The sequence below is a fragment of the Monodon monoceros genome, unplaced genomic scaffold (genome assembly GCF_005190385.1).
Source record: "Monodon monoceros isolate NGI ecotype Baffin Bay Population unplaced genomic scaffold, NGI_Narwhal_1 Super_Scaffold_21, whole genome shotgun sequence".
NCBI lineage: Eukaryota > Metazoa > Chordata > Mammalia > Artiodactyla > Monodontidae > Monodon > Monodon monoceros.
In genome coordinates this window covers 33,888,580-33,912,798 of record NW_021703778.1, presented here as the reverse complement: position 1 = coordinate 33,912,798, position 24,219 = coordinate 33,888,580, and the positions used below count along the sequence as shown (strand labels likewise).

Below are 24,219 nucleotides of genomic sequence, written 5' to 3'. Positions count from 1 at the left end.
CCCACAGCCCCTCACTTATTCAGCCCGTCTGACAGGTTCAGTCTGTATTTCAGAACCAGACCACTGAGATCCTGAAATCTCACCTGCCTCTTTTTAACTGTGTGAACCCGAGCAGGTGACTTAAGGCTTCCCCATGTTCAATACCCTTGTCCCTTAAGTGGGGGTTATAATAATATGGACCTCACAGGCGAGACTCAAATGAGATAATGCCTGGAAAATCACTTTATAAACCAGAAGGCATGACAGGACATGGATAATTCACACTACACTTCAAAGCCCCACTTCCTGAGCTCACACACTGTCTGCTATCCCAGCGGTTCTGAAATACTGATCCAGAGATCGGCTATAGTGGAATCACCTGGTAAGGAGGTAAAAGAATTCCCAGACCCCATCCAGACCTCTCGAAACAGTGTAGATTCTGGAATTCTGTATTTTGTTTTAATGCCCACAGTCCGATTCTGAAGGAAACCAAGTGTGGCAACCAGCAACTGTCTTAGCCAAAACATGGTGGTCACTCCCAAATTGTGGTCAGTCTAGAACCATGGAGTGGTGGTCTGGTCATTCAAGGTGGGCTTGTGGCTTTCAGGGTCCTTGTGCTGTACCTGGGAAACCTCTACAGTCTGATCATCGCCCTCTTGGACAAAGTTAACAGCATGAGCACTGAGGTGAGTGCTCCGTCCTGCGGACGTGCCCAGCCAACCACTGCCCCCCCACACCACACACACATACACACACGCACATACACACGTATATACACATACACACACATACACATATAGGCACATACACACACACACACACATAGGCACGTACACACATATATGCACATACACGCATACACATACACGCACACACATATATACACATACACACACATACACATATAGGCACATACACACACATATACACACAAACACACACACATATATACACATATACACACAGAGACACACGCATATACAACATACATACACATACAGAAATACACACAAACACGCACACACACATATATAGGCATATGCACATACACACATATGTACACACAAACACGCACATACACACATATATACATACACACATACACATATATATACACATGCACACACACAAACACATACACACATATACACATACATATTGAATACATACACACATATATACACATACACCCATACACACACACACACACACACACACACACACAGAGTCATCAGTGTTGTCGATATCACTGCTAGTATTTGCACTCTGTTCATCATGTTCAAAGATCAGTTCATTTTTGGTCTCTCAACAAAGGATAGGAAATTTGGTCTCATTTCTAAGATAAAGAAACTGAGGCCAGAACTTATGGCTAGTTAGTGACAGGGCTGGAATGAGAACCTGGGTTTCTTGACACTCTTTCCTGGAATTCCATCAGGAAAGGTTATCAACAGCTATTGTAAATGATCCCAGGAGAATGGCAGACCATGGGACTAATTTTCACTTAGAAAATCAGGAGAAAATAAATATCTTATGGAGAGCAGTTCAGAGCAGGCCCCACCATCCCAGCCTAGGGTAGTTTTGGAGGTCATTTTAAACCTGCCCCACCTGTGAGGTTATCCCAAAATGGTAGGGGAAGAGGAGGCAGGAAGTAGGAGGCTTCTTTAGGGTTGTTTGCCCAAGCCATACCTTCCTAGCATCAAATCCTGCTGCTCATAAGACAGAAGAGGCCACAGGGAGAAATGGTTCTGCATCGGGACTTTGATGTTGCGTAGACTGGGTCCTTACCTGCCACTTACTAGCAACATGGCCTCGAGCGTTTGACTTCAACTAGCTGAGCTTCAGTCCCTTCATCTGTAACATGGAATAATCGTTCTTACCTGACACTCTTGTGAGAATGAGAAATACAGCATGCTGTAACCTAGGACAGGCTCTGACACTTCACTAGGGACCAGTCGATGCTCTTCATTACAACTCTATGTTCATTACTGGACCAACTCTAGTCAAGGGGCTATCAACCAAGCTAGAGATAGTGAGAGAGACAGAGGGTCGGAGACAGAGAGAGACAGAGGTAAAGAAAAAGAGATTATTCCCAAGCAATGCAGTGATATCCTTGGTGTTCATGATGGATTCTTATTTACACATAACTGGACAACCTTTTCTTCTTCCTTCCCTCTCTCCACAGGAAACTGCTCCCCCCAATAGCACAAGTCATTGGATAGATTCTACCATCTTCTTTGTCACCAGGGCAGCCCCTGGAGAAGGGAAGTGGTCCACACCTGGGCCTGGGATAGGGCTCAGGAGAAACAGCACTTGGGCCCTGGAACAAGCCAACGTTCTGACTTACACCTCGCCTCTCTCAGAGGCCAACAAGACCACTGCTTCCACCCAGAGTCCGCAAGGCCAATGCTGGGAGACATACGTTGGACAGGTGGCTCCCTCGTTCCCTTATAAAGCCCTTCCGTGTCCATTTCATCACTTAATTCTAGCGACTCTCTGAAGTGTCATTATCTCTATTTTATAGAAAAGGAACATAAAGTTCAGTGGGGGATTAGGATTTTCCAGGTCTCAAAATGAATTATCGTAATCAGTGTAAGGACTCAGGCAGTATTAATGATGTGCTTGACCCTGTTCTAAGTGCTTAGTCTAGAATCTTATTATCATCCTTAGAAGCAGAGATGAGGAAACTGAAGCACTAGAGTTTAAGTAACTTGCCCCAAAACACAGATAGTAAAAGCAGAATGAAGGGGACTTCCCTCGTGGTCCAGTTGTTAAGACTTAGCCTTCCAATTCAGGGGATGAGGGTTCGAGCCCTGTTCGGGGAGCTAAGATCCCACATGCCTCGCACCAAAAAAACAAAATATAAAATAGAATCAATATTGTAACAGATTCAATAAATACTTTAAAAAAGATCCACATCAAAAAAAAAAAAAAAAAAAAAAAGCAGAATGAAGCCCTAAACCCAGGCATCTGCTCCAAACTCTGCTCTGAACTCCTCTGCCTTTCACCTTCACTATATCCTATGATAACACCTCAGGTGGTCTCCTGTGGCTCAGAACCATAGACTTTTTCCCTGGCTTTGTGTAAAGCTGGCCTCAGACATCAAAATTCAAATTAACAAATATTTGTTGAGCAGCTATTATGTGCCAAAAATGAAGTCGCCATTGGAGGGGGCCCGGTGGCTCAAGCCATGGGAATGAAGAGAGAAGGGAGGACCCCAAGGAAGAGGTGGACAGTGGGAAGGGCAGGATGTGGTGGCATCCAAGGACACCTTGTGTTGCAGGAGATGCTGAAGCTCTCCATCATCGACATGCTGTTCACTGTGGCCAGCATTCTGCTCATAGACTTCTTCCGAGGACTTTTCGTTCGGTACTTAAGTGACTACTGGTGTTGGGACCTGGAGAGCAAGTTTGTAAGTAAGATGCCGTGTCCATTGGGGAAGTTCGTATGGCCAGATCCATCCTTTCCTGATGGCCAGGCTGGGAAACTGACATGGCTGAGAGAAAATACGTGAGGGAAGAGGGAAAGGCTGTACAAAGCTGAGTTCCCATTTCTTTCTTACATTTACCATTTGCTGGGATGGCCTCACAGACAATGATCTCTACGTATCTAGGCGAGCAAAGAATTCTGTGTATTTGACTATAATGGACTGGTTTATGCAAAGAAATTTGGAACGTTTTTTAATGCAGAAGTTCTTTTCTCTTGTAGCCTGAATATGGGGAATTCAAAATAGCAGAGAACGTGTTACATTTAGTCTACAACCAAGGAATGATTTGGTACGTAGCAAAGCTTCTTCCTGCTGTGCTTACATCTAATCTGGGCTAAGATTTTAATTTACCAAGTCTGGATGGGACATGACCATAATAAACACAGTCATAAGAGTCAAGAAAGGACATAAAGAGTTTCTAATTGAACTATTTCACATATATAGTAATTTCAGTAATGGTTTTCTAAGCATTTTGCAGAAAGGAATGAGGAAGGAAATAGTCCCTTTTTAGGTCACTATCGGTCACTGAAAAACCAACAAAACTGCACAAGAACCAGTAGAATAAGCTGGGGAGGATTGTGGGGAGGCTAGGAGGAGAGGCTGCTGACCCCCGAGGAGGACTTCCATCAGTGGCTGTGTCACAGCTGGGGAGCCTGCCTTCAGCTACCCACTCTCCTTCCGTACTCTCACTTGGACATTGAGCCCAGGTGCACGACTATCCCCCAGAAAGATAGACCCATCCTAGGGGAGGTCTGCTCACCCAGGGCAACCCCCAGCCAAGGCAATCATGTTCCTAAAGATACTAAAGGCTGAAAGGGATCATCTGATCGACATGGAGTGTGTGTCCATGGGGACACGGCGGAGAGCTCCCTAACCATCCCTCCATCTCTGGATTTCCCTACTGGACCACAAAAAGTGCTATTTGTTAAAATACAAGCAAACGACGAAAAAGAAGAAGAACCTGGGTGTCCCATACCTGCAGAAGACACAATCTCTCTTCATAATCATTCAGTAAAATGCAGGAGGAATGGAATATAAAGTAATATCCCTTTACTCAAATTCTGTATTCTTAGAGTCCACTTATTTTGAAAAATATTTTCACAAATACAGTATTAAAAATAATACAAAACATTTACTTAATGTTTGCCAGAATGTCGGGCACGTTTTTACCTGTAATAACTGGTTTAATCTTTATAGAAACCCTATGAGGTAATTAGTATTATTTTCTCCATTTTAAATATGAGGAAACTGAGGAAAAGAGAAGCTAAGTGTCTTGCCTGATGTGAGAAACCAAGTTTTTTTTTTAAAAGCGTTTTACTTATTAAACCTCTCATTGTATCTATTTTCCTGCTGCTAAATCCAAACTTCACAAGTATTGTATTGAATAAACATCCAGTATAAGCAGATTTAGCCTTAAAGTCAGAAGATCTGGGTTTCATTCCATATTTGGCCCTTATTTGCAGGGTAGATATACCTCTGTTTTCCTGGGATGTTATCCCAGATCTGTCACTCTCAAAGGTCTCTCAGTTTGGATGATATAGCGTCACCCTTTTATTAGTCTCTGAGCAAATCACCTAATTTTCCTTAGCACAAGGTCCAACAAAAGTAGCTCTGCTCCACATAATGTTGATCAAATCTGAAAGTCAATAATTTATTAACGTAGCCCCACCAACCCCATAGAGAGGCAAAATCTAGAGCTTGCCCGAAACCGCAGTTATCCACCATTTGCCTCTTGACCGGAAGAGGGCGTTTCCTTTGCTAAGTGTGAAGAGGCAGGAGACACTTAAAATCCTTGTGCCAAGAGGATATTTTAAAACAGGCTCCCTGCTCATCTGCAGAAGTGACTTGTCTTATCTCCAGCAGGTGGAAGGTTGGGGTCTCAGATCTCCAGGGGCTTCTTCAGTTCTTTAAGCACAGAGTTTAAATCTCAAGCTCTCAGAACCAAGATAGACCAGAGGAGAACAGACGCTAACTGGCCTCCCATTGTGGTTTCAGGATGGGAGCCTTCTTCTCGCCATGTCTCCCTGCCTTCAATGTCCTCAAACTCATTGGGCTCATGTACCTGCGCAGCTGGGCCGTGCTGACCTGCAACGTGCCCCACCAGCAAGTCTTCCGAGCCTCCAGGTCAGTGAGCGTCAAGTCCGCTTCACAGAGAGAACTCACATCACCCACACTCGCCTTAGCCAGAGCGACCTCCAGCAAGGGGGTGTCCCCAACTCCCTGCCTGTCAAAATCTTGTCCACCCTCCAGTTGCCTTTCCTCCCTGAAGCCATTGCCAATGCCCCACCCCTCAAATGAATCATGACTTTTCTTAAGCTCATGCCACATCTTTTACAACTTTTTACTGAAGTTTAATAATCATCCAGAAAGGGCACACATCACAAATATCCGGCTTGATGAATATTCACAAACTGAACACAACTCTGTAACCAACCCCCAGATGGAGAAACAGAACAAGAACAGCGCCCAGAAGCCCCCTTGTACTCGATGCCGGTCGCTACCAGCTTCTAACAGCGTAATTCGTTCCCCCCCGCCACACCATTTTTTACTTGATGTAAATAGAACCACACTCAGGATGACCTCTTTTATTCCTGTCTTCTTCTCAATATCGTGCTCGTGAGAAACACCTCATTGAGGACACCCCCCTCCCCAATTTCTTTATCCATCCTCCTGTGGTTAGCTATAATGAATAACACTGCCTTGAACATTCTCACGCATGTCCTTTGTTGGGTACATACCTAGGACTGCGCTTGCTGGCTCACAGGCCACGCATGTGTTCTCCTCTAGTAGAGAGCACCAACTATTTTGCCAAAGCAGAGGCGCCCTTTCCACTCGCACCAGCATCATGTGAGAGTTCCAGTTGTCCCACAACCTTGTCAACACTTGTTCTTCTCTGTATTTTTCACTTTAGCCATTTTGGTGAATTCATATCACATTTTGAACACCTTGATTAGAACTCATTTATTTTATTTTGACACAATAGTTATTGATGTGGGTGTGTGTCAGTGTCTTTCAAAGTTTTTGACAATAACGAGCATGACAGTGTATTTATCTTTCACCTAGTGACCAGTGTAGATGCATATATTCATATATGTTTTATATATAATTTATATATGAATGTGTATTTTCATTGACATCTATGTATGCCTATATATAAAAATACATGCATACATATATACACACATAAATATACATAACACGTACATATAAATGGACACACACATATATTGAGTGTATATATATGTGTGTGTGTGTCTATGCATATATATAAAGAGAATGTGTGTATATAAATAGAGAAAGGTTTCACAAATTAACAGTCACCTACTTAACCACATTGTATGTGCCCTGACATTTTCTGCTCTCTTCTAGTCCAGTCTATTTCATTAGAGAGATAGAGAGCATGCAGGATGAGAGTCTCAAGTTTAACAGACCATTCATTCTCTTTTCAGGACTATATACAGGGCCTTGCACACCAAACAGACCTGTGCTGCCCTCAGGGGAAGCCTGGGCAGCCGAGCTTTCAGACCAGCTTAGGGCCCAGGGCCCAGGGCTTACTCAGGCAGACCATTCACGCTGAGCAGCCAGGAGCAGAGCAGATAAGAGGTTGAGAGAGGCATCCAAGTAAGAGAGTCAAGAACCGTAACAAAAGAGTCAAACCATCCTCAGACATAGGGGACAAGTTCAAGGCTGGGAACAGGACAGGGAACCACTAGGTAAGGACTCAGCTGGGTGGGGCAAAGGTGCTAAGATTTTTCCATGAATTAAGTTTATTGTGTGATGGCCATGGGGTCACCCGTCTCTTGGTTTGAGGTGGACAGGTGCTCAGCAAGTGTTTAATAGGTGAACAGGTTGGGCTGGGTGATCCACGAATTCCCTTTGAGCATCCATTTCTAGTTTGCTAAATTGCCTGTGATCCTATAACAGACCCTTTCCTAGGCAGTGATGGGAGGAGGATTTTTCTGTTTGCAAGGAGTCAGGGCTACAGTTTCTGTGTCGGTTTTGTTTTGGGGGGGCGGCAGCGGGGTGCACAGACATCATTGGCAGCTGGCCAGAGAGTGAACTCAGCGCCTGGCATTTGGTTTCTTTACAGATCCAACAACTTCTACCTGGCAATGCTCCTTTTTATGCTCTTCCTATGCATGCTGCCAACCATTTTTGCTATTGTCCGGTACAAGCCATCTCTAAATTGCGGGCCATTTAGGTAAGTTCTCTTAGTTCAGTCCACTCTGCCTGGAGCTACTGACAGCTATAGAGGAAGGACCCCTGCATTGAACTGAATTCTCCTTCTGGCTCACAAAACAGGTCAACAGCAGAGAAAAACTTCAAACTCATGTCTTTTGAATCCAAGACCATTTCCCTTTCCTTGCTAAGCAGGCTGCCCTCAAGTATGATCATCTCTGTGCTCACCTTTAAAAGATACAGCCCACTTCGAATCAAAACGGGAAACGGCATTGCTCCAAGGCTAGAAGGAAATTCTACCTGGTCAATCTTTCCCTTCCAGAACTCAGAAAGCTTTTATTAAGAGATAGTCCATGTCACTTTCTTTTTCTTTTTTTTTTTTTTTTTTTTGCGGTACGCGGGCCTCTCACTGTTGTGGCCTCTCCCGTTGCGGAGCACAGGCTCCGGACGCGCAGGCTCAGCGGCCATGGCTCACGGGCTCAGCCGCTCCGCGTCATGCGGGATCTTCCCGGACCGGGGCACGAGCCCGTGTCCCCTGCAGCGGCAGGTGGACTCCCAACCACTGCGCCACCAGGGAAGACCTGGACTATGGTTTTTATTTGAGATGCCGTGAGATTGGATAAGACTGAAGTTTTTTTTTTAATTTTTTTTGTGTGTGTGATACGCGGGCCTCTCACTGCTGGGGCCCCTCCTGTTGCGGAGCACAGGCTCCGGACGCGCAGGCTCAGCGGCCATGGCTCACGGGCCCAGCCGCTCCGCGGCACGTGGGATCTTCCCGGACCGGAGCACGAACCCACGTCCCCTGCATCGGCAGGCGGACTCTCAACCACTGCGCCACCAGGGAAGCCCTCCATGTCACTTTTGATTCTACATTATCTAGCTGCATCAAGACAGAAGTCACTTCAATTATCTTCACGTAGCATCTGCCTTAAGTCAGTTTTGATACGACGTATATGTAACATTTAGAGTCTATCTTTGTATACATTACACACACACACACACACACACACACACACACCCCATGTAGTTACTGACCCCATCTTCAAGCCTACATGTTAATTAAATGACTGCTTCAGATGAAATCATTTCAGGAATGTTATGTATCTTTCACATTCATCACATACTTACTTTAGCTTTGAAACTGACTTTGAGGATTGGACTCTAGCTAGCTAGCCTTTTTTCTTTTTTTTTCATGGCTTGCAGGATCCTTCTGCCAAAAGCAATATAATCTGGAATTATGGTTTTCTTTCTCACAGCGGACAAGAGAAAATTTATGACATTGTGTCAGAAACGATTGAGAAGGATTTTCCCGCGTGGTTTGGCTCTGTGGTTGGGTACATCAGTAGCCCTGTGGTTATCCTGCCAGCTGTGCTGCTTCTTTTGTGAGTACTTTCCTGCCTGCTTTGGGGGGACTTCTGCGTGTTTGGCCAAGAAGAAAGCACTGCTTTCCAATAATTGTATAAATTCAGTGAGTTCATTCAAAAGTCACGTATGGAGCCTGATGATCTGAGCAGGGAGGCTGAATCACACAGGGGCCAGGGAGGTAGAGCATGATTGATTCATCAACAGCATTTCGGCGATCGCTGTGGCCATGATCATGGGGTTGAATGTGATTATCATTATCTTATTTTCCAGAAGTTTAATCTCAACATGGAATTTTACAGTGCAGCTAACTTGCGTCTGTTTTAACTTAAAGGGGAAATAACATCAAGTAGTTGATCCAATACTCCTACCACGATACACTGTAACACGCCTCTCCCGTCTTCGCTCCTTCCTTACGGCTGTCATCCGTGCAGAATTCCAGGTCAATGGAGGTTGCTTTGAAAATCAGGAGAGAGAAAAGGAAAGCAGCTCCTTCCCAGCACTTGCCAGCCTGAAAACTCACTGATACCTTTTGTCCTCAGGGGGTGGTGGGGCAGTCAGTGGGTAGCCCACATGGGGCCGGGAACACACAAGCCCGACCAGGGGGATGAAGTACGCTCACCGCCCTGTGCTGTTCTGCCCTAGCATGCTCATCTATTACCTTCAGAGCATCGCAAGATCCTTAAAGCTCAGCAACCACCAGCTCAGAACGCAGATCCAAAACGCAAGTATTACGTAACCTTTGCTACCGTGAATGTGCATCAACCATCTGACTGATTTCCCTGGCCGGGGAATACCAGTGAGGTCACATTTTCAAATTACTGGGACTCTTGGCCACGTGCTAGAGTGCAAGGCCACCCCGCCCCGGCCAGGAGCTCCCAGGGCTGTTTCTAAGACTACCCAGGCCCCCAATTGCCAGAATGAGCCTCCTCTCCTAGAGGCCTCGCTCATGCCCTCAGCACTTCAACACCCCCTCCTGTGGCCACCAAGCTCGCAATGTACTGGGCTTTTCTGCTGGCTGCACTGACTGGGCGGTGAGAAAGGGTCCCTCCCTAATCCCATGTCGAGTTGGACATCTGAGCCCAAAGACACTGTTTGGAGCCAAAGACCCACCCTTTTCATATCTTTTAAATTCTGGTTGTCATTACAGTAAGTCCCCTTACGTACGAACAAGTTCCGCTCCGAGAGCGCAGTCGTAAGTCCAATTTGTTCCTAAGTCCAACAAAGTTCGCTTAGGTTCCAAGCTAACACAATCAGCTACATAGTACTGTACTGTAACAGGTTTATAATACTTTTCACACAAATAATATATAAAAAAACAAACACAAAAAATAAAGAAAACATTTTGACTCTTACAGTGCAGTACCTTGAAAAGTGCAGTAGTAAAGTACAAGAGCTGGCATCCAGGGGCTGGCATCGAGTGAGCAGGCAAGAAGAGTTACTGACTGGAGGAGGGAGAGGAGGTGGGGGATGGTAGAGCTGAAGGATCGTCAGCAACAGGAGACGGAGGGCGAGTTGCGATGTCACTCACGCCTGACACTGATGGAACGCACTTTCACATCTTTGAAAGTTCATAACTTGAAGGTTCATATGTGGGGGACTTACTATACCTTCTCTCCCATCTGGGGCTCAAACCATAGATCTCAGAACAGTCAGAGGGAAACCAACACTCCCCAATCCTTCCACAGTTTCTCCTCCTCTGCACACCCTAGGTGCTCCCCCAGGGCCAGGACCGGGACGAGGCAAGCGAGGCACCAGGCTGCCAAACTTAGAGGCACAGACTCTCAGGGTCACACCGACCCTGCACTCCCACAGCCCCAAGAGTGAGCACCTCCTTAAAATTGACCCCTGGCTACCTCACTTGCTTCACCCAGCCCCAGAACCCCACGCAAAAAACTTCCACCTTTCTCCATTTAAAAAAAAACAACTCTCACAAATATCAACTCATGTAAAGAAACACCAACTCATTTTATATATAGTCAAATAAGAAATGCATCTAGGAGCTTCCCTGGCAGTCCAGTGGTTAAGACTCCGTGCTCCCACTGCAGGGGGCCCAGGTTTGATCCCTGGTCGGGGAACTAAGATCCCACATGCCACATGGCATGACCACAAAAAAAAAAAAAAAAAAAAAAAAAGAAGGAAATGCATCTGGAGTTGCAAAGGGCATTTTTATGGAAACACACATCTCCCGTGTGGTTGATCCATATTTTCTCTTTTGTGTCTCAGCCAAACCATGCTTAGCAGAATCTCAACATGGTCTATCAAAGAGCTGCCCCTAAAAATGAAACTTGCCGGGGATAAAACTTCAGCTCTCAGGTGTCAGCATTTATTCATTCAAGTAACAGGCTTAGGACCAGAGCACACTGTCCCCAGGTGATGGCAGTAGCTCAGCCATGGCCCAAAGGATTAGCAGTGATACCTACATCATTCCCCACCCCCACCCCCAAGAATAGTACAGCAAGTCCCCTACACACGAACCTTCAAGTTGAGAGCTTTCAAAGATGCGAACGTGCCCCTGGATGCCAGCTGTGGTACTGTACTACAGTACTTTTCAAGGTACTGCGCTGTAAGATTAGAAATGTTTCCTTTATTTTTTGTGTTTGTTTTTTATGTATTATTTGTGTGTGTGTGTTTGTTTTTGTGCATTATTTTATAATAGTATTACAAACCTATTCCAGTGCAGTACTATATAGCCCATTGTGTTAGTTGGGGACCTAGGCTAACTTTGTTGGACTTACGAACAAATTGGACTCACAAACGCCCTCTCAGAATGGAACCCGTTCATATGTAGGGGACTTAACTGCTTCCTGTAAATCCAAAACAAACATATGGTTATCATTTATATTTTAGGCAAGATCTGAAGATAAGAAAAAGGTTGCCCAAATGGTAGAAGGTAAGTACAAACAAAAATTCCCAATGTCTCAGTTGGTGAGCATTTTTAGAAAAACAGCAGTTTAAGGTTCATCACGAATAAACATTCCTACTCAACTGTGGTTTTCACAATTAACTAGACACAATAAAAATCTAGGGATATAAATGTTGGTTTATATCTATAATTTTTACATCAGACCCAGACCTGTGAATAACCCCAAAACACATCTGAAATCACAAGGACGTATTGAAGTAGGAGAGAAAAAGAAGCACAAAAATCTGAAGAAAACCCATAAGAACATCTTGGCCTTATTCACTTTTGTGTACTTCCTCTCAATGGCCCGTTTTTTCCTTGCAAGCGCCCCTCCCCAGTTCTCTGCCCCTTAGGTCATGTCCTCTCTGTCCCTGCCTGCAGAGCAATACCAGGTGGGCAGGTCCAGCCATGAAAACAGATTCCTTAGTATGAAATCCAAACCCAGCAGACACACTTCTTCCCATCTTCCCCAGCAGCACCTGGACACACTTGCTCCCATCTGGGCTCATTGAGGGAAAAGGAAAGAGCCTCCCTGTAGAAAGAATGATAATACAAGGAGCACAAGTCTGGTGTGGGCTGAAGGGAGGAGAAGGTGGGCAGGTGCAGCTCAAAGGAAACATGTCTGCCACTTGGACCCACTAATAAGATCAGTGGGCCACGGCAAAATGGCATACGTAGTCCACATTCTTCCTCAGAAAATAAACAAAAATGAGACCCAAAAAGGCTTTGTTGACCAACTCCTTTGTCTGCTTCAATGCAGAGCTAACTGGGAGGGATGTGTTTCCTTCCAAGTAAATGCCTGAGTAAGAGTCATGAGGCCTAAGGGTTGTGTTTGCTCCATCCACTTCCTCAGAGAGCCAGCCTACAGATAAAAACTGCTATGGAAAGTGACATGTGTACACTGCTATATTTAAAATAGATAACCAACAAAGACCTACTGTATAGCACAGGGAACTCTACTCAGTGTTCTGTAACGACCTAAATGGGAAAAGAATTTGAAAAAGAATAGATACATGTACATGCGTAACAGTATCACTGTGCTGTACACCTGAAACTAACACAGCACTGTTAATCAACTATATTCCAGTATCAAATAAAAAATTTTTTAAAACTGCTATGGAAAGAGACTGCAGCTCATGTTATAAAATTCCACTGTAATTATCAAATATGATTTGCCAATGAAGCATAATTAAGTTTAGTTCAGGTTGCCTTCAAAAAACTAGGAACTTTCTCAGGATAACAATATTGTCATCTAATGTTTTTCAAGCCCAAGACCACACTTTTTTTCAGAATGCTCTGTGAACTGTTTCCAAAAAATCATAATTATCATCTAAGCCTCATCGTATCCATTGTATAGATAAAGAGCCAGAGCCCCAAAGCTGGTGAATAATCCACTTTGCTAATGGGGCCATCAGATGGTGCATGTGTAAATCCTCGGGGTTCATCTGATTCCTCCTACGCTCCCTTCCAGCTCCAACTGTCAGTGAAGAAATGATTTGGATTATGAAATGTTTGTCACCCATGGGGTCAGGAGTATCTGCAAGTGCACACAACTGTTTGTAGACCCACCTGTTGGAAGTCAGGACACTTGCAGCGAAACCAACCTGAGCGTGTCCCCCCTCAGCTTGTCTTCCCCTCACCCTCTCTCTTCCTGCAGCCCGCATCCAAACCCAAGACGAAAGCACCAAGAGGTCTCCAAAGGACAGCGATTTTGGCAGCCAGCTGTCCTCGGCTCACTCGGCGACACCTCAAAACAATGGCAATGTGGTCAATTTCGACTCGTCAAGCAGCAAGAGTAGCAGGGTGGAGACCATCACCCAGCCCATGCCCCCGAGTCCCCAGCCAGGACCTGGCAATCCCAGCTTGCCTCTTCCTGGCATCTCCAGATCCGGGCACAGCTCTACCAGGTGAGTTAACTGCAGCTCGGCAGGAAATCTGCCTCCTGGGTAATACTTACCAGTGATGGTCCAGAGCCATAAAGAGCAGGATAAAAAGCCATTAGGGAAGCTGAAATGTTAGGGACAGCAACGGATAAGGAAGGATTAGGTGATGAAGAGAAGCAGGAGACCAGAGCATTATTTTCCCATTGAGAAGAACACAGGTCTTTCAGAGCAGAGGAGACTGTCCCCGTCATCCAGACCTGATGGAGCGTTTTAGAAGGATAAAAATTCATTCTTATTTTTGTTGTGTTTATTTCCAAATATAAAATAAAGTTATAGTTCAGTTTTTGTGCATCAAAACAAAACAAAACAAAACAAAAAAACCGTTAGGGCTTCAAAGGCCCTAACAGGTTCAGGAAGTGAGAGGCATTAAATTCCATTTCTGCCCGAAGGCCACAAGGCCACTTCTGCCTGTTGACAGCTGCTATTGAGAAGAAATGAGGGGACAAAGTTTGTCAAACAGGACAAATTCTTCCCCCTCGGCCTTCTGCCGTATAACCTATAAGCAAACCTTCCTGCCAACCTAGGGTATTTATTTCTATAGCCTAAGAAAAGAAAATGCCTTAAAAAAAATTTGTTTTTCCATTGGGGACCTGGTTTAATGAATAGAGGGATTAATTTTAATTAGAATATTAGTTGCTTGCTTGTCAATGGCAACAACACTCTAACTCAAAAAATTCCAAATTAGCATAATCCAAACACGTTTGTATTGTAAAGAATTCTCTAGTATCTAAATCAACAAATTTTTATTGAGAATCAACTCTATCGTACTCTCTGTGATGGATACTACAGATGAATCAGAAACATCTCTGCCTCCAAGAGTTGAAAGTATAGTGAGAGAAGGATGTAGTTAAATATTAGATAATGTGATCAATGCTGTGCTTCTGTGATAAACAGTATGTTTTCAGAGCACAAGGGGGATTGAGATAAAGTCTACGTGGAGAATGCATAAATATTTCTTAGGAGAAATTATATTGGACTTGGACCTTAAAAACTAAGTAAGAGCTCACCGAATGGAGAAGAATCAAGAATGTACTATAGGGCTTCCCTGGTGGCGCAGTGGTTGAGAGTCCGCCTGCCGATGCGGGGGACACGGGTTCGTGCCCCGGTCCGGGAAGATCCCACATGCCGCGGAGCAGCTGCGCCCGTGAGCCATGGCCGGTGAGCCTGTGCGTCCGGAGCCTGTGCTCCGCAACGGGAGAGGCCACAGCAGTGAGAGGCCCGCGTACCGCAAAAAAAAAAAAAAGAGTGCACCGTAGTGTTGAGTAATAAACTGGTTTAATGAAAAGCCATTTTTTTAAATTAAGACTTAAAGAAAAACAACTCTTGTATTTCTGGGATAAACGACACTTGGTCACAGCGTACAATTCTTTTTATTTCTTAAGAAAGAAACTAGAATATGTTCCAGAGCATTCTTGGTTGGTTATAGACAGTATTGCCTAAGCCATATACCAGTTTTTTAAAAAAAAGTTTGCAGTTCTTAGTCAATTAAATCCCTCTATTAAAAGGAGACAGTGACATGTGTCGTAAAAAAAAAAACAAAAAAAGTGGTTACTCTGTGAGATGATGAGTGTGTTAATTAGCTTGACTGTGGTAATCATTTCACAATGGATACATACATTAAATCAAGTTGTACACATTAACCATACGCAATTTTTATTTGTCAGTTATACTTCAGTAAAGATGGGGAGGAAAAGGTCAATTGCTATTCCACTGTCTAGATATGCTATGACTTATTTAACCAATCTCCATTTAATAGTTTTGGGGGGAATATAGAAAGAATGTTATAAAGAAAACACAAAAAATTAAAAAAATAAAAGCAAAAAAGAAAAAAAAAAGAACGTACCATAGTGGAGAATAAGCATGAACAAAGGTATGATGTTATGAAGAAGTGAGGTATCTTTGGGAAATGACTGCAGCAAAGGGAGCCTGGAGGGAAGCCAGAGATGATGCTGGAAAGAAGTGTAATACAGACCACTAAGGCCTTTGAGTGTCTTTGGAGTTGGGACTTTATCTCTTTTTTTTTTTTTTATTGAAGTATAGTTGATTTACACAGCAGTGTTAGTTTCAAGTGTACAGCACAGTGATTCAGTTATATAAACATGTATATACATATATATTCTTTTGCATATTCTTTTCCATTATAGGTTATTACAAGATACTGAATGTATCAATAGTTCCCTGTACTATACAGTAGGATGTTGTTGTTTAAATTTTTTTTATCTTTTATTTTTTCACTCCAGACTGGCTGTGTTATCGACAAGATCTTTTATATTTTAGTTCCAGGCTGGCCAAGTTATGGGCAAGATCATTTCTGCATTTGTATGGGTCAATTATTTCAGTTGTACCTACACATAAGAAAGCAGTAGAGCCCTGCGTTCTTTTCAGGGAGGTAGGACATCTAGAAGGATGCACTGACCCTAACTTACACGGAGAATTATATCTGATCTGAATGTAACACAGTGAAAGCAATACAGGTAATATATAGGAGAGTTGTTTGGCAGGGATAAGGGGTGAGGTTGTTTTGTTTGTAAAAACGATGACTAAGTGAACAAAGAATTCAAAATCTTGCTATATTAGGAGTTGTCTTCATGTATCTATTGGGCTTTGGTACAGAGGAGAGATTCCAATAGTCCTGGATAGGTGTCGACTGAAAAAAAATGCACAACCTAAAATTTGAGAATTATGTTTTATTTGGCGGACTTACTGAGGACTGTGGCCTGGGACACGGCCTCTCAGATGGTTCTGAAGGACCGTTCCAAAGAAGGAGCTAGGAGATACAGCAGTTTTTGCTGAAAAAACCCCACGTGGTTGAACATCAAGGAGCTAGGAGATACAGCAGTTTTTGCTGAAAAAACCCCACGTGGTTGAACATCAAAGCCTTACTGCTGATCACAAAAAGACAGACATTTCAAGTTAATGATTTTAGTGCTTTTCTATCTTCTAGGGAAATATGCAAGAGTCTGAGCTCATTGAAGTTATTTCTTTGATACACATCTTAACTATCTAGGGCCAGTATCTTGTTTTTCTCCATCCCGAATTCCCCGTAGGGTACACCGTCACGGCAGCCGCAGTGACCGATGGCTTTACATCCTTTGTTCTCTGAAATGACAGGTGACATTCTTTGTCTACATAGGCTATGGGGAGGAAGTGTCCAAGAACCTGGACAGCTGCATGGCAGAGATAGTGAGGGGCAGTGTCCCCAGCATGTGCTCCACAGTTCTTAGGCCCACTATGTGCTCCTGGACAAAAGGAGGTCTCCATGATGAAATACGCCAGCACAACACGCTTTGCCCTCCATGGAGATTCACGGTGCACATCATTACGTTAAGGGTTCTGAGAATTCCAGCAGTAAAGAAATCTATTTAGCCCGGTTCCCCGAAGCCTCCTGTGCATGCGATCCACTGGACACCCCTTAGGAAATTGTTTTGTTTGTTTTTTTGTCCTCTCTGCACGGCATGTGGGATCTTAGTTCCCCGAGCAGGGATCAAACCCGTGCCCCCTGCAGTGGAAGCACAGAGTCCTCACCACTGGACCACTGGGAAATTCCCCACTGGACACCCATGAACGTTTCAGAACAAGTTTCAGTGGAAATGCAGAGAACTGCTGTTCTGGGTCACAGTGCTGGGACAGCATAGGGGTCTGTGAGCACCAAGGCTGCAGGTGTTTAACCACCTCTGTCTTTCAGGTATCCACGTGGCCTGTGTGCAAGCACAAGTGATCTTTACAGGAAGAGACCCTGCACACCTGGGATGTTTACAAAGCACATCGAAGACGTTCACTCAGAGCCTCTTTTCCGAAAAGACCTTCAGCAAATCGACCATGCATCAAGGGTCTCAGCCTTGGTGCCACGGGGTCGTAGGTCCCGTGCCCCCAGATACTATATGGTTAATGAACGTGACCCTCACCAAAATAACCATTCAACTTTCTGGCCAGAAAGACGTTTCAAGGTAGACATCTTTGGGGACGCTGTGGAGATGTACCCCAGGAACATGCAACAGTGTATTCCCTGGGCCTCTCCACAGCTCAGTGAAGAAGAGGAGGAGATGCAGAGGAGAAAAATGAGCAGACGGGCTTTCTACCCACGCTCCCTGACCGACCTCCACGGGGCTCCTCATTTTTATGTTGGCAAAAGTTTAGAAAGTCAGGCCCTGACTCCTGAGCTCCAGAGACGGACACATTACAAATCTTGGAATGATGGCGTTGAGGGTCAGCTTGACCGGCCGATGTACGTGCATAAAAAGCCACGCTACCGGAATTTCCAAGCCCCCCAGCACCCTCTGAAGCCCAGAGTTAAGGCCAAGTTCGAGCCATCCGTCACAGAATCTGATTCCATGTCGGCAGCATCCAGCAGTGACCAGCAGAACAGTCTCCAGGTCACCCGCAGCCAGCCCAAGTTTCCGAGGTCTGCGGGCCAGTTTGGCAGGAGGAAGGCCATGTCTGGGCAGGAGCTGACCACAGATCTGAATGACCTGATTTGTTCAAATGTCTAGGGCCTTCTTCTGGCGTCCCACTCATAGAGATCAGAGGCCTATTGGAATGCCGTGTAGTGTGACAAGTGTATGGTCCCTCCCCTTCTGGGAAGAGAGACAAACACACCCAGTAGGTGAGATCAGTGGGGCATATCCAGGCATGTGCCCTGCTGGCTGAGGCCCCGAGACCCACAGGGCTATGGCTCCCTAATCTACAACAACCATACACAAGTGTGGGGGTCTGTTTCCAGGGGGTCTCTTTGGGTCCAGCCACTTTAGGCCATCATTTCAAAAAACCTCAGTCCTTGACCTCCATTCAGGGTGACCCCAAATCGTAGGCAAGCCAGACAGCTGATCCAATTACAGAAGACTCACCCCACGTGTCTGCCCTTGTCCTGAATCTTAGGAGTGGCCTGTTCGTATTGTAATGTTCTCTTTCAGCATACAAAACTCAGTCCTCCCTGATAAGCACCCCAAGATGAGGTGGCTGCCCTTAAAGATTTCACAGCGCTTAATTACTTCATATTGATAATCAGTTTAGTAATGACCAGAGTTACTAAAATTTACTGAGAGCTTACCATACTGTTTACCCAACTATCTATCTGTATTCATTAGTCAGGATACTTGGGTTGGAGGTAACAAAATCCCCAGGGTTTACTGGTTCCTTTAACTGGGAGGGTTGAGCATCAAACTGGCTTCAGGCTCAGTTGGACCCGGGTGTCAAACATCTTCAGGATTCTCTCTTTCACCTTTCAACTCTATGTCTGTTTGTTGACCTTGTTTTTCCTACTGCTGACCGGCTTCCTCCATGTGGTAGGTGGAGAAGGAATGCACAGCCATAGAAAATTCCAGGTTGATGGCACCAAGCCAGTGAGCCCCAGGGAAGGAACAGAGCTGTCCCTCCCCACTTGACGTTATCTTCACCTTTATGGTCAATGCCTCTTTCACTGGCATATGCGGGGGTTTGGCAGCCATGAGTGTTCAGCCTTCCGTGGTTAACCAGACGTGTACCCCTATTCCTATTTCCATGGTAACTTTTCGCTTTAAATTGTGTCTTTTAAGTTTTCTGTCTCCTCCAACAGACGGTGAGTGCCTTTGGGAGAGGAATGGTGCTTATTCATTTCTGCAGCCCCGGTACCTGACATATAACAGATATTGTACTTGCTTTCTCTTGCTGCATAACAAACTTAGTGGCTTAAACAACACTCATTTATCATCTCAGTTTCCATGGCTTAGCTGGGTACTCTGCTCAGCGTCTCAATCAAGGTGTCGGCCAGAGCTGACATCTCATCTGAGGCTAGGGTGTCACCTTCCAAGCTCATGTGCCTATTGGCAGGATTCATTTCCTTGAGGTTGTAAGACTGAGGCCCTCTGCTCCCAGAGGCTGCCCACATTTCCCTCCCACATGGCCCTCTCCATAACATGGCTCCTTGCATCTTCAAGGCCAGCAAGAGAGGGCTTCCTGAGCTTTGAATCTCTTTCTGCCGGCAAGATGTGGACTCTGTTTTAAAGGACTCACCTGATTAGGTCAGGCCCACCCAGAATAATCTCCTTTTGATTAATTCAGAGTTAATTGGTCAGAGACCTTAGTTACATCTTCTAAATAACTTCACCTTTACCATATAACAGAACCTAATCATGGGAGTGAAATCTTATCAGATTCACAAGTTCAAACACACTCAACAGGAGATTTTATAGGAAATGTACACCAAGAGCAGGAATCCTGGGGGCCATCTCAGAATGCTGCCTATCCTAGGTACTTAATAAACATTTGTTGCATGTGAATGGATGGATGAATAAATAAATGGAGCGTACTAATGAGTGAATCACGAATGACATGGTAACGGGATTATCTTCCAAGATCTACTGCTAATTCTAACCCCAAAGAAAAATCCAGTATAAGTAATGCCATTTAAAAGTAGACGCAGGGCTTCCCTGGTGGCGCAGTGGTTGAGATTCCGCCTGCCAATGCAGGGGACACGGGTTTGTACCCCGGTCCGGGAGGATCCCACATGCCGCGGAGCGGCTCGGCCTGTGAACCATGGCCGCTGAGCCTGTGCGTCCGGAGCCTGTGCTCTGCGGCGGGAGAGGCCACAACAGTGAGAGGCCCGCGTACCGCAAAAGAAAAATAATAATAATAAATAAAAAATTTTTAAAAAATAAAAGTAGACGCAGATGAACACTCCTCCCCAAATTCATAAAAAAGTGTGCAGTGTTTTCCAATTGCTTGACAGTGCTTAATTACTTCATGTCATGACCTCCTGACCATGACAGATCCAGGAGGTTGTGCCTTGTTCAAGATGAAATGCTCTACATGCCACGGGAACGTCCTTTTATAATACAGGTGCCCAAAGGAGTTCCACGATGAGGGTACGCTCTTCTACATGCTTAGTCTGGGGCTGTTAGCCAAGAGCTCCCTGGGACATTGAAACGTATTTTGGAAAAGCCTGGCCCTGCCTCCAGGCACCCGCAGGAGTACTTGTGTCTGTGTGAGAGCAGAGAGGATTCCATTAGGATTAGGGGACCAGCAGGCACCGCAGCATTCCTAAGAAAACACGCGTTTTGCCAATACCTCTCCAGAGCTGCGCATACGTTCATCACCTTTCAGTGAGCGACATAGCTCACATGCGCTCCAGCACTTAATATTCGGCTACGTCTTTTTTTTTTTGTCAGAATTTTCTTTGATTGAAGTATTACAGGAAAGTATACAGATCATAACAGTATGGGATTGTCCTGTTCTTGAAACTTTTCTGTAGGGTTGAAAATATATTTATTTTATTATTTTTAAAAAAATTTTATTGGAGCATGGTTGCTTTACAACGTTGTGTTAGTTTCTGCTGTACAGCAAAGTGATGGGCTGTGTCTTTAATTTAGAGAAATTTAAAAGATGCAGAAGAACACAGAGGCTAGAGTGACAAGCACCCATACTCCCACTGTGCCAACAGCTGTTGCAATTTTATTTCCATCTAGTCATTTTGTTGTTATTATTAAAGAAAATAGGACAGATGCCATCAGAAGCTACTCTAATCCCCACACTCAGTTTCATTCCCCTCAGGCTGCCAAGGCACGTGACACACGGCACGGCGTGTGTCCGTTCAGCCAACTGTTTATAGCTATACATGTGTGTGCGCATGTGTGTAAATACGTATGTATACACATCCATAAACAATATGTAAGTATGTCTTACTTAAGTAAATGCTATTATACTGCACATATTGTACATATTTATGTTTCGGAGGTCTGTTGAAGACATATGCAGGTCAAGCTCACTTGTTACACCTGCTATGTAGTATTTCACCATTTGAATAAACTACACGATATTTATCCATTTCTTACTGATGGACGTTGAAGTCATTTCCACTTCCTTGCAGCTAAAAGTAATGTCGCACTAAACATCTTTTATACAGCTCTATGGCACATGTGCTCGTGTTCACTTAGAAGTGGATACTGGTACTTTTTTTTCTTCATTTTAAAAGTTTTATTGAAATATAGTTGATTTACAATGTTGTGTTCGTTTCAGGTGTACAGCTATGTGATTCAGTTACACACACATACATTCTTTTTTAGATTCTTTTCCGTTACAGGTTATTACAAGCTATTGAGCAGAGTTCCCTGTGCTCTACAGTAGGTCCTTTGTGATTATCTATTTTATATGTAGTAGTGTGTATATTTTAATCCCAAACTCCTAATTTATCCCTCTACCCACTTCCCTTTATGGTAACCATAAGTTTCTTTTCTACGTCTGTGAGTCTATTTCCGTTTTGTAAATAAGTTCGTTTGTATGATGTTTTTAGATTCCACATATAAGCGATATCATATGATGTTTTTCTTTCTCTGTCTGCCTCTGTCTACAAATGAACTTATCTACAAGACAGAAATAGAGTTACAAATGTAGAAAATAAACTTATGGTTACCAGCGGGTAAGGGGGGAGGGATACATTAGGAATTGGGGATTAACAGATACGCACTGCTATACATAAAATAGATAAACAACAAGGACCTGCTGTACAGCACAGGGAACTCTGCTCAATAACGGGAAATATTCTGAATCACTGTGCTGTACACCTGAAACTAACACAACATTGTAAATCAACTACACTACAATCAAAACTACCCCAAAACTTCTCAGAAAAAGGCAGTCTGGTAAATATCTTAGCAACTTGAGGATGATTCTCTCCGTCACTCCTGTTTCTGAATTCGTGAATGCAGGAAACTCAGAAAAAAGTTTTCTACACGCTTCTAGAAGACTAACTCCCCTAGTCTGAGGTAGTAGTCCTGTTTTCCTGCCACTCCGTATGTGTGTGTTTTTGTGTTTTCCTCCTTTGTAGAGTTCGTAGGTTATTGTGTATGTGTTTTAATCTTTACTCATTTCACGGTAACCACTGCATATCCTTCTAGGAAGTAGGAATCGGTAAAGCATGAGTATACATGTGACCTTCAGAAAGAGAAACTGGGCGTGGTGTTTGCCATAGTTCTGCCACTTACTAGCTGTGTGGCCTTGGACACCCCATGTGATCTTCAGTTTCTTAACCTGTAAAGTGGGAATAGATGTCTCTACTTGTGAGGGTTAAATGACACAATACAGGTAACGTGCTTCGGACAGTGGCTTACCGATGAATACATAAATATATGTATGCTTACAGACTCGATTCACCTAGCAGCTGCCTGAGCTAACTAAGTAAACACACATACAGTTCATCAGTGACTAGGTAGAAAGCAAATACTCCATTCAGGAGATTTTACGATTGGAGCACTTGGACACTTGGGCCCATCCCCTTGATGGTCTGGCGGTGGTTTGGGTTAGAAGTCTCTGGGCCCCCTGCCACAGATACACCTATTTAAAATTCATCTAGGACTTCAGTGAGGTCTGCTTTGGACAACTGGCTGACTTGGAGGCCCGAGGACCTCATGGGTGGGATCTGATCAATGGAATCTACAGACGTCAGTTATTTTCCCTGTTAGTACACATATAAACATTTTATTTGGTGGGGGTAAGAATTTAAATAATTTTAAGTTATTTTAAAGTTAAGCTTGAAAATACCATTTGTTTCCTTCATAGAGAGTGAATTGCTCTTGATTAAAATAGTCCACTCATATCCGCTCATACTTCTAGTTCCCTAGGCTCTGTTGAGCATTTCCTGTCTGTTCCAGCCCCACCTTTTTTCATCTGGGCCACACTATATTAATGGCTACATAATAATCTAATAAATGGATATCCTGTAACTTTGTTTAATCTATTGACAAACAATAGGTTGTTTCCAGTTGCAAGATCAATCTTATACATCTGTGTGCAGGAGTTGCTGGGTCAAAAAAAAAGTAAATTAAAATTTTAATACGTGTTATTTTGCTCCCAGAAGGTTACGTAAATTTACACTCTCACTCACGGAGTGTAAAAACAACTGTATAAAGTTGTATAAAAACAACTGTTTCTCCATATACTCATCAACACGGAATTAACCGCTGTCAGATTTGTCAGCCTCTTGTTTGTCCTTTGTTTGTCCTCTGAGGGACAAACCTCTTCAGATCTGTCCCTCAAATAGGTGTAAAAAGTGTCCCCTTGTTTTAAGTTGTAATTCCCTAACTATGGGGGTGGTTCTGCATCTTCTCATATCCATGTTAGCCATGCTAATTTATTTTTCTGCAAAGTGTCTGTTCATACCTGATGCGTTCTTTTTTGTCTGTTGGGTTATTTGAAAATGACTTAGTGATTTGTAAGAGCACTTGGTACATTAAGAAAACTTCCTTCTAGTTAAAATACGCTCTAATTTTTCCCTCAGACTATGATCTGACTTTTTGTGAGATTTTGATGTGCTTAATTTTTTAACCATGGTTAACTTATTGGTCCTTTTTTTTTTTTTAATGGCTCCAAGGTACATTCACATGCATTTCTTCACTTGC

General features: G+C 43.9%; 1 protein-coding gene across 1 annotated transcript in view; it reads left to right on the top strand.

Moving 5' to 3' along the window:
• Positions 1-18,432, top strand: part of TMC3 (transmembrane channel like 3) — a 44,928-nt gene extending 26,496 nt beyond the window's left edge. The window contains exons 12-22 of the mRNA XM_029238735.1: positions 587-665; positions 2,162-2,407; positions 3,260-3,388; positions 3,685-3,752; positions 5,459-5,587; positions 7,554-7,664; positions 8,899-9,024; positions 9,650-9,728; positions 11,855-11,897; positions 13,567-13,816; positions 17,538-18,432. Of these exons, the coding sequence (XP_029094568.1) occupies positions 587-665; positions 2,162-2,407; positions 3,260-3,388; positions 3,685-3,752; positions 5,459-5,587; positions 7,554-7,664; positions 8,899-9,024; positions 9,650-9,728; positions 11,855-11,897; positions 13,567-13,816; positions 17,538-18,342 (2,065 nt within the window). The 3' untranslated portion in view covers positions 18,343-18,432. The remainder of the gene's footprint in view (positions 1-586; positions 666-2,161; positions 2,408-3,259; positions 3,389-3,684; positions 3,753-5,458; positions 5,588-7,553; positions 7,665-8,898; positions 9,025-9,649; positions 9,729-11,854; positions 11,898-13,566; positions 13,817-17,537) is intronic.
• The last annotated feature ends 5,787 nt before the right edge of the window (positions 18,433-24,219 follow it).